Genomic DNA, 12402 nt, shown 5'->3' with positions numbered 1-12402 from the left:
TGTTTATGCGATATCAAAGTTACCTTTCGAACATGACGAAAATGATTGTTTTGAAGTTGACTGCACTGTATTGTGTTTGATAGCTTAAAGTTGCTATAAATTTATGATGTGCTACAATCAATATAGTATTTAACTAAGCAACTCAAGATAAATTTTAAATTGCAAAGCTAATTCTGAAGATACATTTAAATATTTTTACATTCTAATGAAGATACAACGAATACTTATAAAAACTAGATACTGTTTAGTTAGCTTACGGGAGATTGGTGTGTATTTATAAAAAATGTTAAAGCTAGATCCTAAATGCAGGCCCTTAACATTAAACAGCTGTTAACACTAACGTCGAGCCTTAACACTAATGTTAGCCTTTAACACTAATGTTAGCCTTTAACACTAACGTTGGTCTTTAACACTAACATTAGCCTTTAACACTAAAGTTGGCCTTTAACACTAAAGATGGTCTTTAACACTAAAGTTGGCCTTTAACACTAAAGATGGTCTTTAACCCTAAAGTTGGTCTTTAACACTATGTCGGCCCACTCTATGAATACACTCTACCCTGTATTATGTATATTGCCATGGTTGGCATGTCAATATGATACTTTTCTTTTAAAGACTAAAAACCTCTAAAGATAAAATTAAGTTATGGTTGCAAGTCTTAAATTAGGACTATAAAATAACCGATATTTAGACATTTCAACGTGTAGTATTTTATATGTAAAAATTCTTGAAATTTTAACAAAAACAAAATAATGAATTGTTGTCTCTTGTAATTCCTCAAGACATGGTACACACTAAAGCAATGTTCATCCGTTTGCTTCAACTTAAAATCAATTGTGAACCAGTTTGTGTGTTGTTATATAGTGTACCTACCGTAATATTTGACCTAGATATTTATATTAGATATTTTGTAAATTGTAAAATATAAAAGGTACTATAATTATGTAGTATATAAATGATGCTTAAAAGCTTGTTTTTTAACTAATTTTTATGCTTTTCCATCCCAATCTGGACTTTATACATAATGCTGCAAAACTTGCAAATTTATCAATTTTAAGCCACCAATAAAATCATGCAGAAATAAGTTCTCCTCATTTTTTATAAAGATTCTTTGAAATATATGAGTTAATTGTATGTAGAATGATTAATACTGATGACATATGTATGTAGCCTTAAGATTGAGTGGTTTAAAGATATATTGTCCCCCTACTTTTTTTGTTGAATATGCCATTTTATTGTCACATAATAGTTATTCACTTTGACCAAAAACTGGATCGAAAAATACTTAAAGTGTGTCAGGCAATGGTTTTTGGTTAAAATTAACATTTTTTTAAAACTTTTTATAAGTGAAATAATTGTTTTTTTTGTTTTTTTTCTACAGAAGTGAATAACTATTTTAAAACTGCAAAATGGTCTATTCAAAGTCTTTTTTTATTAATCTTCATTTTTCATGTTTTTGGGAGACAGTACATCTTTAAGTATTTCAAAAGGAAAATATGGAATTGGGGGTTGGGTGTGTATAATTGTAATATATATAGAGTGACAATAATAAGTTTTAGTTGCTTTTATCCATACTAATATTTTGCTTGAATACACCATTCATGTAAATAACATGCCATACATTAATTCTGTATTTATGTAATGAACTTGTATTTGTTCATACTTTATTATAAATAATAAAAATGCCATTCTTATTTTTATCTAAAAATTTTTAAAAAAAACTTTTCCGGCCAGCAAAACTTCTTTTAATGCATAATTTACAGCTTTGCAATATAACTGTAGTATTATAAAATAAATTATTTAATATTTACATTCCTATAACTTATTTTTTAGATCTTTTAAGATTTGAAGCCTGTAATGATTAAAATTAGAGAAAATACTTTTTTTTCCTTCAGAATAAAATCCTGTATTGCTTGATAAAAGTCAATTTCTCAACTTGCACCATAAAGTTTATCTGTGGTCTAGTGGTTAATGTGCCCACCCTGTAAGCACAAGGTATTTGGTTCAAATCGAGCAATTGGTCACTTTATCATGCATATTTCATATAGAACTTTTTATCTTAAAATTGATCAAATCAATGCTCTCATTTAAATTGTTATTATTTATGAATAATATAAGTTATATAGCTTGATTTACATATACCATAAATCATTATTTTAAGTATGCATTTGAATTTTTTTTGTGCCATTTTATGGTGAAATACTGGTTTTTAAAACCTTCCTATTTTATTTATGTAAAACACAATTGACATATTCGATTGGGAAATTTAACATTAGTCAAATAAGAAGTGCTTACCCAATTGAATAATGTTTAATTCTTACATATCCTCTCTTGTTTGTTGCTGTTTCCGTATACATTTTATTTGTTTGCTGTTCTGATTTTTTTTAATGCAATATTACATATTTTGTGCTATTATTATTATTATCATAGTTATGGAAATGATTTATCAATGAAAAGCATCATGATTAAAAATTATAAAATAAAATGAATAATAAATGTTTGTGTTTTTATGAAAGTGGATTAACGAAATTAACTTTGTCAGAATTGCAGGCACTTACATCATACATCATATTAATATACATTATATATTAATTGATTAAAATAGGCCTACAATACAAAAAGAATGGAACTGGATCATTATATTCTTTGATAATGAGAAATACGGTATATTAAAAGTCAGAGCCATATATATATATGGCTCTGTTAAAAGTTGTAGTATAGCGCCATCTGTGGTAGAATTACGTCATTCCGCCGTCATCTTCAAAGTTCAACAGAGCGGAACGGAAGGGGAAACAAAACATCGTGAGAATGAATATTTGGCGCGAGAGCTATTTTTACTGCGACAGAACTTTCTGTGTGACATGTTGTTTGTTCTCTCATAAAATTCATTGATTTTTCATAGTATTTCCAATATGAATCAGTTATCTTCGGGTGCATTAAAGGTAAATATCATGTTGACAAGGTTTTATTTTAAATTAAAGGCGTAATTAAAACAATGGTTGATTAAAAAGCTAGGCCTAGGCTTAGCCTCTAGGCCTACAGTACAAATAAAATATTTTGTCATCCCATGATGAAATTGAATTGGGCATGTCTTTACTTGCTCAAGCGGGAGGAGGCGACAGATGTTTTGTTTAAGCCTCCAAGTCTAGGCCTAGAAGTAGCAGATAGAGCTCGCTACAAAAAATGGAAATGAAACAGAAATATAACAAACTTTAAAAAAGAATTGTTGACATTGTCATTGAATTTATAATTAATTTTGTTTTTTAGTGGTGGCCTGTCACATTCCATTGATTTTCAATTTATCCACATTTTTTATTTATTCCTTCCACTTTACAGGAGATATCCGTGGACAGTAAACATGTAGATAAGCCTATCTTCCAGCTTTTGGTAAGTTTTATTATGTTATCACAGGAAAGATAGAATAGGCCTATATTTGTTGGGTTGTTCAAGTTCAAGTTGCAGGCTTACATAATTGACTATTTTTGCAGGCTCTTAAGAAGATTGGAGCAAATAGTGGTACTAATGACAGATACAGGTTGCTGCTTTCTGATGGCCAACACAGCTATTCAGGTTTATAATCACATAATTCAATATTTCAATCCATCAATTCAATATTTCAATTCATCAATACAATATTTCAATCCATCAATTCAATATTTCAATCCATCAATTCAATATTTTTTAATCCATCAATTCAATATTTTAATCCATCAATTCAATATTTCAATCCCTCAATTCAATATTTCAATCCATCAATTCAATATTTCAATCCATCAATTTAATATTTCAATCTATCAACTCAATATTTCAATCCATCATTTCAATATTTCAATCCATCAGATCAATCTAGATCATCAATTGTATGAGCCTTATTCCATGATTTAAAAAAAAATCTATAGACTACCTCTAACCTAGCTGCTGCATTGATTTTCTAATGAAATTTCATAAAGCAGAGTTCACGACCTAGTTTTTAAATTAATTTATTTTTATTTGTCAGCTATGTTGGGAACCCAGCTAAACTCATTAGTGAGCGACAACAAACTTCAATCCAAAACCGTCATACAACTTGACAAATACATATGCAATACTATTGGAGAAACGAATAAGTAAGTTCAATTGTCAGAATGCTTTTTCTGACTCTTACAAAATAAGTTCATAAGAATATTGTGAGTGGTATAATTGCAGGCAAAAATTGATGATTTATAGCTTAATTTAAGCGGGTTCCCACTAGGAATACAAGTGAGTTGACCAATGACAAGCCACAGTTTGAATAATCCATTGCTTGTGATTGGTCAAATCTGTTGTGCCTACATTGCGTTGCATCTCTTAGTGAGACCTATTAAATTAATAAGTTATTTAAACTTTGACCTCACAGTGTAATAAGCAAAATTTCCCTACCTTCCTGCAGGCTTTCAATGTTATTATTTGTGACCTGGATATAAATTTATTGTTTTCTGTAGAAAAGTTATGATTATATTGGAAGTATCAATTTTGAGTCAAGCGAATGAGAAGATTGGTAACCCTGTACCCCTATCATCTACAAGCCAACAACAGTCTGCTCCATCAGCACAAGCCCCACCTCCTGGTATGTATTTTTATTATGTATTCTAATAAATAAATAAATGTCCCCAAATATGGTAGTGATATACCAAAATATGGTAGTGATATACCCAAATATGGTAGTGATATACCCAAATATGGTAGTGATATACCCAAATATGGTAGTGATATAACCCAAATATGGTAGTGATATACCCAAATATGGTAGTGATATGTATGACATCATGTCCACACACATTTTTTTTGTCACATAAATGTTGATAGTGTAGACAGAGCCTTAGACTGGGCCAACGAAGAGTATATTTTGTTAAAATAATCCAGGATATTATTCATTAAATTCTAATTAACAGGTAATTAATTATTTCAGCTCAAAACCCAGTGCCAAACAAGCCAGTCCCAAAATTCCAAGGTAAGTGAAAAAAGGTTTTTTGATTTTTAATTAAAAGTAAATTTTAACCCCAAAAAAGATAATCATGATATAATGAATAGTAAAGTTATATAAATTTATACAAAGGCCCAACAGTAGGCCTACTGAATGTCAAACAATTGTTGAGGTTGTTATTGTATGTCTGATTGTATAACGAGGTGATACAAAATTACAGTACTCGCTGATTGCGCTTGATTCTCACTAGGATACAGCACGACGTAGGCCCAACACAAGTGACAGTTTCAGTTATCCATCCATCTTTACCGATTGCTGCTTAACCTAATTTTTGGTATACCACTAAATTCTTTTTTTTTTAAGGTGGTAATTTGAATAAACCAGCTGGCGGTAGCTTTTACGGTAGTAACAACACACCAACAACCCCTGGAGGAACTCCTGCAGTTGCAAGACCTATAGCCAGTCTCACACCCTACCAAAACAGGTCAAGTAACCATACAGTTTAACAGGCGTTGTCTCCTAAAAATGAAAATATATATTTGTGGAGGCAGTTTTTCGGTACTGTATTGGGTTTTCAATCCATCAATTCAATCAATGGTTCAATCCTGATCCAGATCAATCTAGATAACCAGTTGTAGAGTGCCTTTATTCCTTGCTTCTCTCTTGAAAATAATATAATTATTTCTAGCCTAAATCTTCCAATCTTAAGGAATTTATTCCTCTTTTTGCTCACAGATGGACCATCAAAGCACGTGTAACAAACAAGACACCGATCCGTAAGTGGAACAATGCTCGCGGTGAGGGTCAGCTGTTCTCGATGGACTTGGTCGATCAGTCTGGTGAAATACGAGCCACAGCATTCAAAGAACAGTGTATAAAGTTTCATGATCTCATACAAGTTGATAAGGTAAAATAGATAGCAAATGTTTGCAGGGTTATCCAGCGCTTTGCACTTTTTCTAAGGAGAACAAGCAGTGCCCTAAGGCCAGCCTACCAATTTGTGATGCTGTTCCCTCTTCCTTGAGATAAAACTTTCCATGCATGTAGCTACAGTGAGGGTGGCAAAATTACAATATTAGTTTATATGTATAAAGCAACTTCTTAAACCCTTTTCACACCTGCAAAAAGTAACAATTTGTAACCAGGTTTACATAGTTTTAAGACAATTTGGAGGAAAATCTACCCATGGAGGCCTATTTTTTGTTCCGAAATGTCTCAAGTTGTTACTGCACACGTGTATTGGACTGGTATTAAACTGACCAATCATACAAATAGCGCACAACTATGCTTTCTCCCGAGATTTCTCATGGTTCGTGTATGAAAATGTGTAATAAATCGTGAGATCAAACCTTAACAATTTACACAAATATGAAAAGGGTATTTGAGCAATTTCAGGTGAAATATGAAATTAAAACCTCTTAAAATAAACTTTAGACTTGGTAGAAAAATTTCCGAGTCAACTACATTTGAATGTTTTTGCTTCATGTTGTTAACCGTTTTAAAGTCTATCTACCGGACTGTTTTAAAAGCTGATTCTTCCCATCCCATAGGTTTATATGATAAGCAAGTGCTCGTTAAAACCGGCCAATAAGCATTATACATCTATTGACAACGATTATGAAATGTCCTTCACGTACGATACAGTTGTGACCCCAGTTGAGGAAGACACTGAAGAAATCCCTGGCATGCTGTTCAACTTCAGGAAAATTGGCGAGCTAGAGAATTTTGAAAAAGATACCATATTGGGTAGGTTGTTGCTTGTTTGTAATATTTATTGTTATATATCGGCACCTTTCAATTCACGGCATGTGATTGGTTAATCACCGGTCTACAGTTATTGCCCATGCCATCAAACTATAGATCGGCTAAACTGCACATGTCTGTTTCCTCTATCTTCTTTAATAAAATCTGATCCACATACGCAATGCAGCGATTGAATTTTGTAACATATAAGTAGCATTCTTGTATAAAACCAGTGCTTTCCCTGAAGAAATTATTGAGGAAACTGTGACATACGGATACTGCAGCCGCTGCACTGCTTTTTTTTTTCTGTAATAATATTTGATGCAATGTAGAAGTTTGTGAGCAAGTCACTGCAATAAACAGTGTGTATGATTGCCAAAAAAACTTGCAAAGTAATTGTATAAACATGTTACATTGTTAACAACAAGTTACTGCAGTAATTGTGGTAAAAAATGTGACATGGTCTTTAGGGGGGGTGGGGAGATCGTCGCACCCCCATGTGCGGGGGGTTACTGTGATGCTTGACCTCAATCCTGGGGAGAACCCTGCGGTCTTTAAACACAAACCAATCTTTGTTTTTTCGTGGCAGATGTTATTGGTGTTGTAAAGAGCACTGGGGAATGCAGCACCATCATGACCCGCAACAGTCAAGAGGTCGCCAAGAGAGACATCCAATTGGTCGATGATTCTGAACAGATTGTTAACCTGACATTGTGGCGAGATCAAGCGGAGAATTTTGATGGCAGTAACAACCCTGTGATGGCTATTAAAGGAGCTAAGCTGTCTGATTTTGGTGGCAGATCTCTGACTATCTCTTCAGCATCAGTTATGCAAATCAATCCAGATATACCAAGAGCTCACCAGTTAAAGGGATGGTTAGTGGCTGTTGTTTTTTTAAAGTATTTGCCCATGGCTGTCATTTTCAGCTGAGTGTCTTTTGATATTGTCAATGAGCCTTTAAACCTAGAAATGTAAAAAAAAGGTGGGGCGGAAGGGAGGGTGTGTACCAACCAATCAAAAAAGCTGAAATGTTTTGTAAAGTCTATTAACTAAGTCTTGTTTATATTTTCAGGTATGATAATGTAGGCTGTTCAAAGGAAATGCAGTCCATTTCCAAGGGGGGTGGGGGTGGAGGAGGTGGATCCGCCAACTGGTTTAACCTTCATGAAGTTAACTCACAAAACCTTGGAAAAAGCGAAAAGGTAAATCTCTGTCTACACTATCAAACTTTATGTGACAACAAAATGTGATGTGCTCATATATGAACAGGATGATGTCATACCACTACCATATTTTGACATATCGGTACCATATTTTGGCACATCACACTTTTTTTTGTCAAACTAGTTTGATAGTGTAGACAAACTTTAGACACATTACTTGCTAATATCACCTAGTATCATCATAAAATTATATCTTTATTATGTTTTCAGGATTTTTTATGACTGGCTAATATCACCTAGTGTCGTCAAATTACATCTAGTTTTCAGGATTTTGTATTCACTATGTAATATATAATGTTTTTTTTTCTCTTAGGCTGATTATTATACTATGAAGGGTACAATCATGTTTTTAAAGAAAGAGAATTGTTTGTATAAAGTAAGTGTTCTCAAACAAAATATACATACAGACATAAAACAACAGAGTACTACTAAAATAGTAGCTTCCCCTATTAAACAATTTTGCTTTGATAAAACTGGGAACTGAGAGCATATCCTTAATTATTTTTTGACAATTATTACACGAATTGCCTGTGCTACTAATAAAAATTAGACAAAATGTATTTGGGCATCTTTAGTGGGTCAACATACATATTTTGTGTAGGAAATAAAACAAACATAAAGCAAAGTTATAATCGATTGTTTGACGATTGGCAATTTCTTTTATTGTAGGCCTGTCCAGAAGCAGAATGCAACAAGAAGCTTGTGGATAATGGCGACAACACATACCGCTGTGAAAAATGTTCAAAGACGTGCTCAAACTACAAGTACAGGTTGATCTTATCGGTAAGACAGAGTTGAACAGTTTATTTCTCTATCTATCTACTTATTTAGCACTGATGAAGGGCTAGTGTTGCCCGAAAGCTCTGCTAACTTTTCTGGCTGTTTTACTTTATCGTTTTGATTTAGCTTTTCGATTTTTTTTTTTTGTATCTCCATTGAGATCCAGCCACAGTATTTTGCCTTTGAATCTATATTATACATTTATCTACTTATTTATTATATTATACATTTATTATAATTGTAACGTAAAAAGATACTCCAAACAGGCCAGCGACAATGCTGGAATAATGTGTATAAAATGTCATTTATGTACTGATCTACATTAACCTTTGACCCACATTACACTTTGACCTTTATACAGGCACATATTGCTGATTGTCATTCGTCACTGTGGGCTACTTGTTTCCAAGATACAGCAGAGGGTTTACTGGGTCAGAAGGCAGAATACATTGGTAAACTCAAGGAGGATGTAAGTATATAATACTGTGTAATTTCTTTATGGTTAAAGCCGATTTCCATTAGGGGAATTAGTACTTGGAATCAAAAGCGTCAGTTTATACGCATGCGTAGAGAGGGATTTGGAAGATGAAAACATGAATACACATGCGTATAAGCTGCCGCTTTCGGTTCACACAAATTCGCCTAGTGGAAAATTAAATTGGCTTAACATAACTGGATGTATTTACAAAAGACAATTGGGCAAGTTTCCTATTATATGGGCAAACGGATAAAAACCTCATAATTAGAGCAGGTCTCGAGGGTTGTATTGAATCGTATTGTTATTTCTGTTAAAGGATGATGAGGCGTTCAATGCGCTGTTTGAGGTGGCAAGATGCAAGTCATACATATTTAAAATGAGAGCCAAAATGGAAACCTTTAACGTAAGCAAGTTGATGTTGTTATTCTGACCATGAATGATAATAGCATTAAAGCTCTGTCTACATTATCAAACTTTGTGACAACAAAAATGTGATGTGCCCAAATATGGTAGTGATATGATGTCATCTTGTCAATATATTGGCATATTTTTTTTCACATAAAGTTTGATAGTGTAGCCAGAGCTAGCAGGGTTCATACAAGGCATGGAAATTCATGGTATTCTGCTAAAATATTTTCCAGGCTTCCATTAGAAAGTCAGCAATTTTTTTAAAAATTTACTTTTTGATTGAAATATTTTACTCTGTCTGAAAGGTCATGAAAATGAACTCTTGAGGATTGTATGAACACTGTTGAAACAATCAGCTTATCAAATCTGTTTCTCTTTATTTTGAGTGGCATTAGCTCCCATTACCAGTTGAACAATATTCCTGCTGATGTGTATTCCTGCTGACTACAGCGACTAACCCAGTTAGACACAATTAATGGGTTTTTCAAACCTGTTGCGGCACGGTTCCGATATGGCGCATCAAACGCACGTTTTGTTTTCACAGCGCAGCTATGCGTCGATCGTTATGCGCATAAAACGAAGCATTGACGTAAGCTTTGATTTGCCAAGCCGTGCCGAATCGGGTGTGAAAGACCCTTAAACCAAGGACGGAAAATATGGCAAGGTGTTATGTTATATTTCTATGATTTATCTTTTCTTTTTTTAATTTCAGGAAGAAGCCAGGATGAAAACCACTTGTGTGAGTGCCACGTCCATTGATTATAAGGATTACTCGCAAAGAATTATCTCAGAGATTAACAAGTTGTCAATTATGTAATATACAGAAACAAAGCACAGTCAAATAACAACAAAAACTAAGATTATATAAAACATATTAAACCAGTTAACTTTAATATAAAACATTTAAAATAAAACTTACAAAGTCCAATAGAATATGCAGTATATATGATTAGACATGATTTGAACTAATAGTTATGCTTGATTTGTTGCTTAACTCTGTCTAAACTTTATGCGACAACAAAATGTGATGTACCCATATATGGACACGATGTCATATCACTGCCATATTTGGGCACATCACACTTTTTTAGTCAAACTAGTTTGATAGTGTAGACAGAGCTTAAAAGACTCTGCCAAGCTAGTTGGGCTACCTTCATTTATACTTGATTATTGAGGAAAAGCACACAGACAAGTCCCATCGAAAAAACGAATTTATCTAAATTGTTACTACCTGACTATAATGTAAGTAGCCAATAATTTGACCAGACCAGTGAGCCCAACAAAACACAATTGGAAGAGTAACAATATCTGCTTACTGCTTGTATTTAAAATAGAACATTCTTTAGTTTACATTAAAATTCTAAAACAATATCAGCATTGTTTAAGAAGCCATCTTTTTTTTATTTTGTTTAGTTTTGTAAAACAAAAATAAAAACATGTAACAGAAGTGAATAACTTTGTTAAAACTACAAATGGCCTAAAGTCTGATATTATTAATCTTAATTTTTCATGTTTTTGGGGACAATACAAGATTTAAAATATCGCCAGAAATCTAGCCACAATCAATAATACAGTTCGAACACTCATTTAATATTATAATACAATTGTTGCGTGTTATAAAACTTACAACATTTCTCAATGTTTTGAATTTTGAATAAGAATGAATAGATTTAATAACCTATACAAAACTAGATTTTTAAAATTTCATTTTTACAAAAAATATTGCAATAGTACATTTTATAATTGCCAAATATATTGGCATGGTTACTATATACAAATTACCATTTAGTTATTGCTTATCAGCCTTTAGTAAATCTTGAAGTATGGGTATGATATGCAGTAAATAATGGGTCGTGGAGCCTTGAACGTAACCTGTGCCGACTGTATGACCGTTTGCGGCGCCTTGGCCACTCAACTCGGTTATATATTCTGATTCACACTTGTTTATAAGCCATTTTAGCTTTCACCTTCAACATTCGTTCAACTTCACCCTTTTGATTTACAAAAGCTCCAGTTAGATAAAACCCATAGACACACCCCGTGTCCAGACCGGTAGCATATTCACTCCTTTGAAGGCCCCGTATTGCATCGTGCCCAAAATATATCTGTTCTTTCCCGGCCCAATGCATAACCCATGGACGTCCGCCGCTTGATGACGTAGCGTAAGGCCCACCTTCAAAATGATCACGATTAATAACATTTCTCATCAGCACCAAATCTTTTAATTTCTGCTTTTCAAGCGGCGTTCCCGGTAACAGTCCGGCATGCACTACAATGACATTATGACTAGGAATCGTAATAGTGTATGGAAGTTCTTGCAGGTAGTTTATATTTTCCTCGGATAAATCCTTTATCCATTCATATCTAGCTGGTATTTCATAATCTGTGTCATTTTTGTGCGATAAACACTGATAGATAACTGCTTCGTCATGGTTACCACGTACAGAGTACGCCTCACTGCTCATTACGTAATCCAAAACTTCTTTATTCTTCGGTCCTTTATTAACTAAATCGCCAACGAAAACAACCGTTAACTTTTTTGTTGTTGACTTTTTCGCATCCTCTAACAACTCGACCATCTCATCGTAGCATCCGTGGACGTCGCCCACGATAAAGAGTTCTTTGTCCTCCATGGCACTCGGCTCGAGCGTTGTATGACTGGTAGATGGTAAAGGGATTGGTACACAACTGGTTAGGTATGGTTTGGCATCCGTTTGGTGAAACAGAGATGTTGCGATGACAGAAATTAAGCCGCCCATTCTTCTTGTAGCAACAGTTGGAACAACCTGAAATCATATTAATTTAATTAACGATATTAATATTGTAAA

The 12402-nt window shown here is 33.5% G+C and overlaps 2 protein-coding genes across 4 annotated transcripts in view; one reads left to right on the top strand and one right to left on the bottom strand.

The window, feature by feature from the left end:
• Window positions 1-12402, bottom strand: part of LOC144835840 (bis(5'-nucleosyl)-tetraphosphatase PrpE [asymmetrical]-like) — a 95847-nt gene that overhangs the window by 83074 nt on the left and 371 nt on the right. For 2 of the 3 annotated variants that reach the window (XM_078690955.1, XM_078690954.1), the window contains exon 2: window positions 10960-12360. In XM_078690955.1, coding sequence (XP_078547081.1) covers window positions 11509-12333 — 825 coding nt within the window. In that variant the 5' untranslated portion in view covers window positions 12334-12360 and the 3' untranslated portion in view covers window positions 10960-11508. Of the gene's footprint in view, window positions 1-10655; window positions 12361-12402 lie in introns of those variants that run through there. The other variant, XM_078690953.1, reaches the window with a different exon arrangement.
• LOC144835821 (replication protein A 70 kDa DNA-binding subunit-like) lies at window positions 2796-11047 on the top strand. Its single transcript, XM_078690919.1, has 16 exons — window positions 2796-2942; window positions 3337-3387; window positions 3489-3570; window positions 3998-4106; window positions 4461-4585; window positions 4928-4969; window positions 5306-5426; window positions 5678-5849; window positions 6493-6688; window positions 7275-7560; window positions 7758-7887; window positions 8222-8284; window positions 8578-8691; window positions 9050-9157; window positions 9483-9569; window positions 10287-11047. The coding sequence occupies exons 1-16, from the start codon at window positions 2913-2915 to the stop codon at window positions 10389-10391; spliced, it is 1821 nt and encodes a 606-aa protein (XP_078547045.1). The 5' UTR covers window positions 2796-2912; the 3' UTR covers window positions 10392-11047.

The sequence above is a fragment of the Antedon bifida genome, chromosome 2 (genome assembly GCF_963402885.1).
Source record: "Antedon bifida chromosome 2, ecAntBifi1.1, whole genome shotgun sequence".
NCBI classification, from domain to species: domain Eukaryota; kingdom Metazoa; phylum Echinodermata; class Crinoidea; order Comatulida; family Antedonidae; genus Antedon; species Antedon bifida.
The sequence above is the reverse complement of the archived record's forward strand: the minus strand, read 5'-3'. Positions and strand labels throughout refer to the sequence as shown.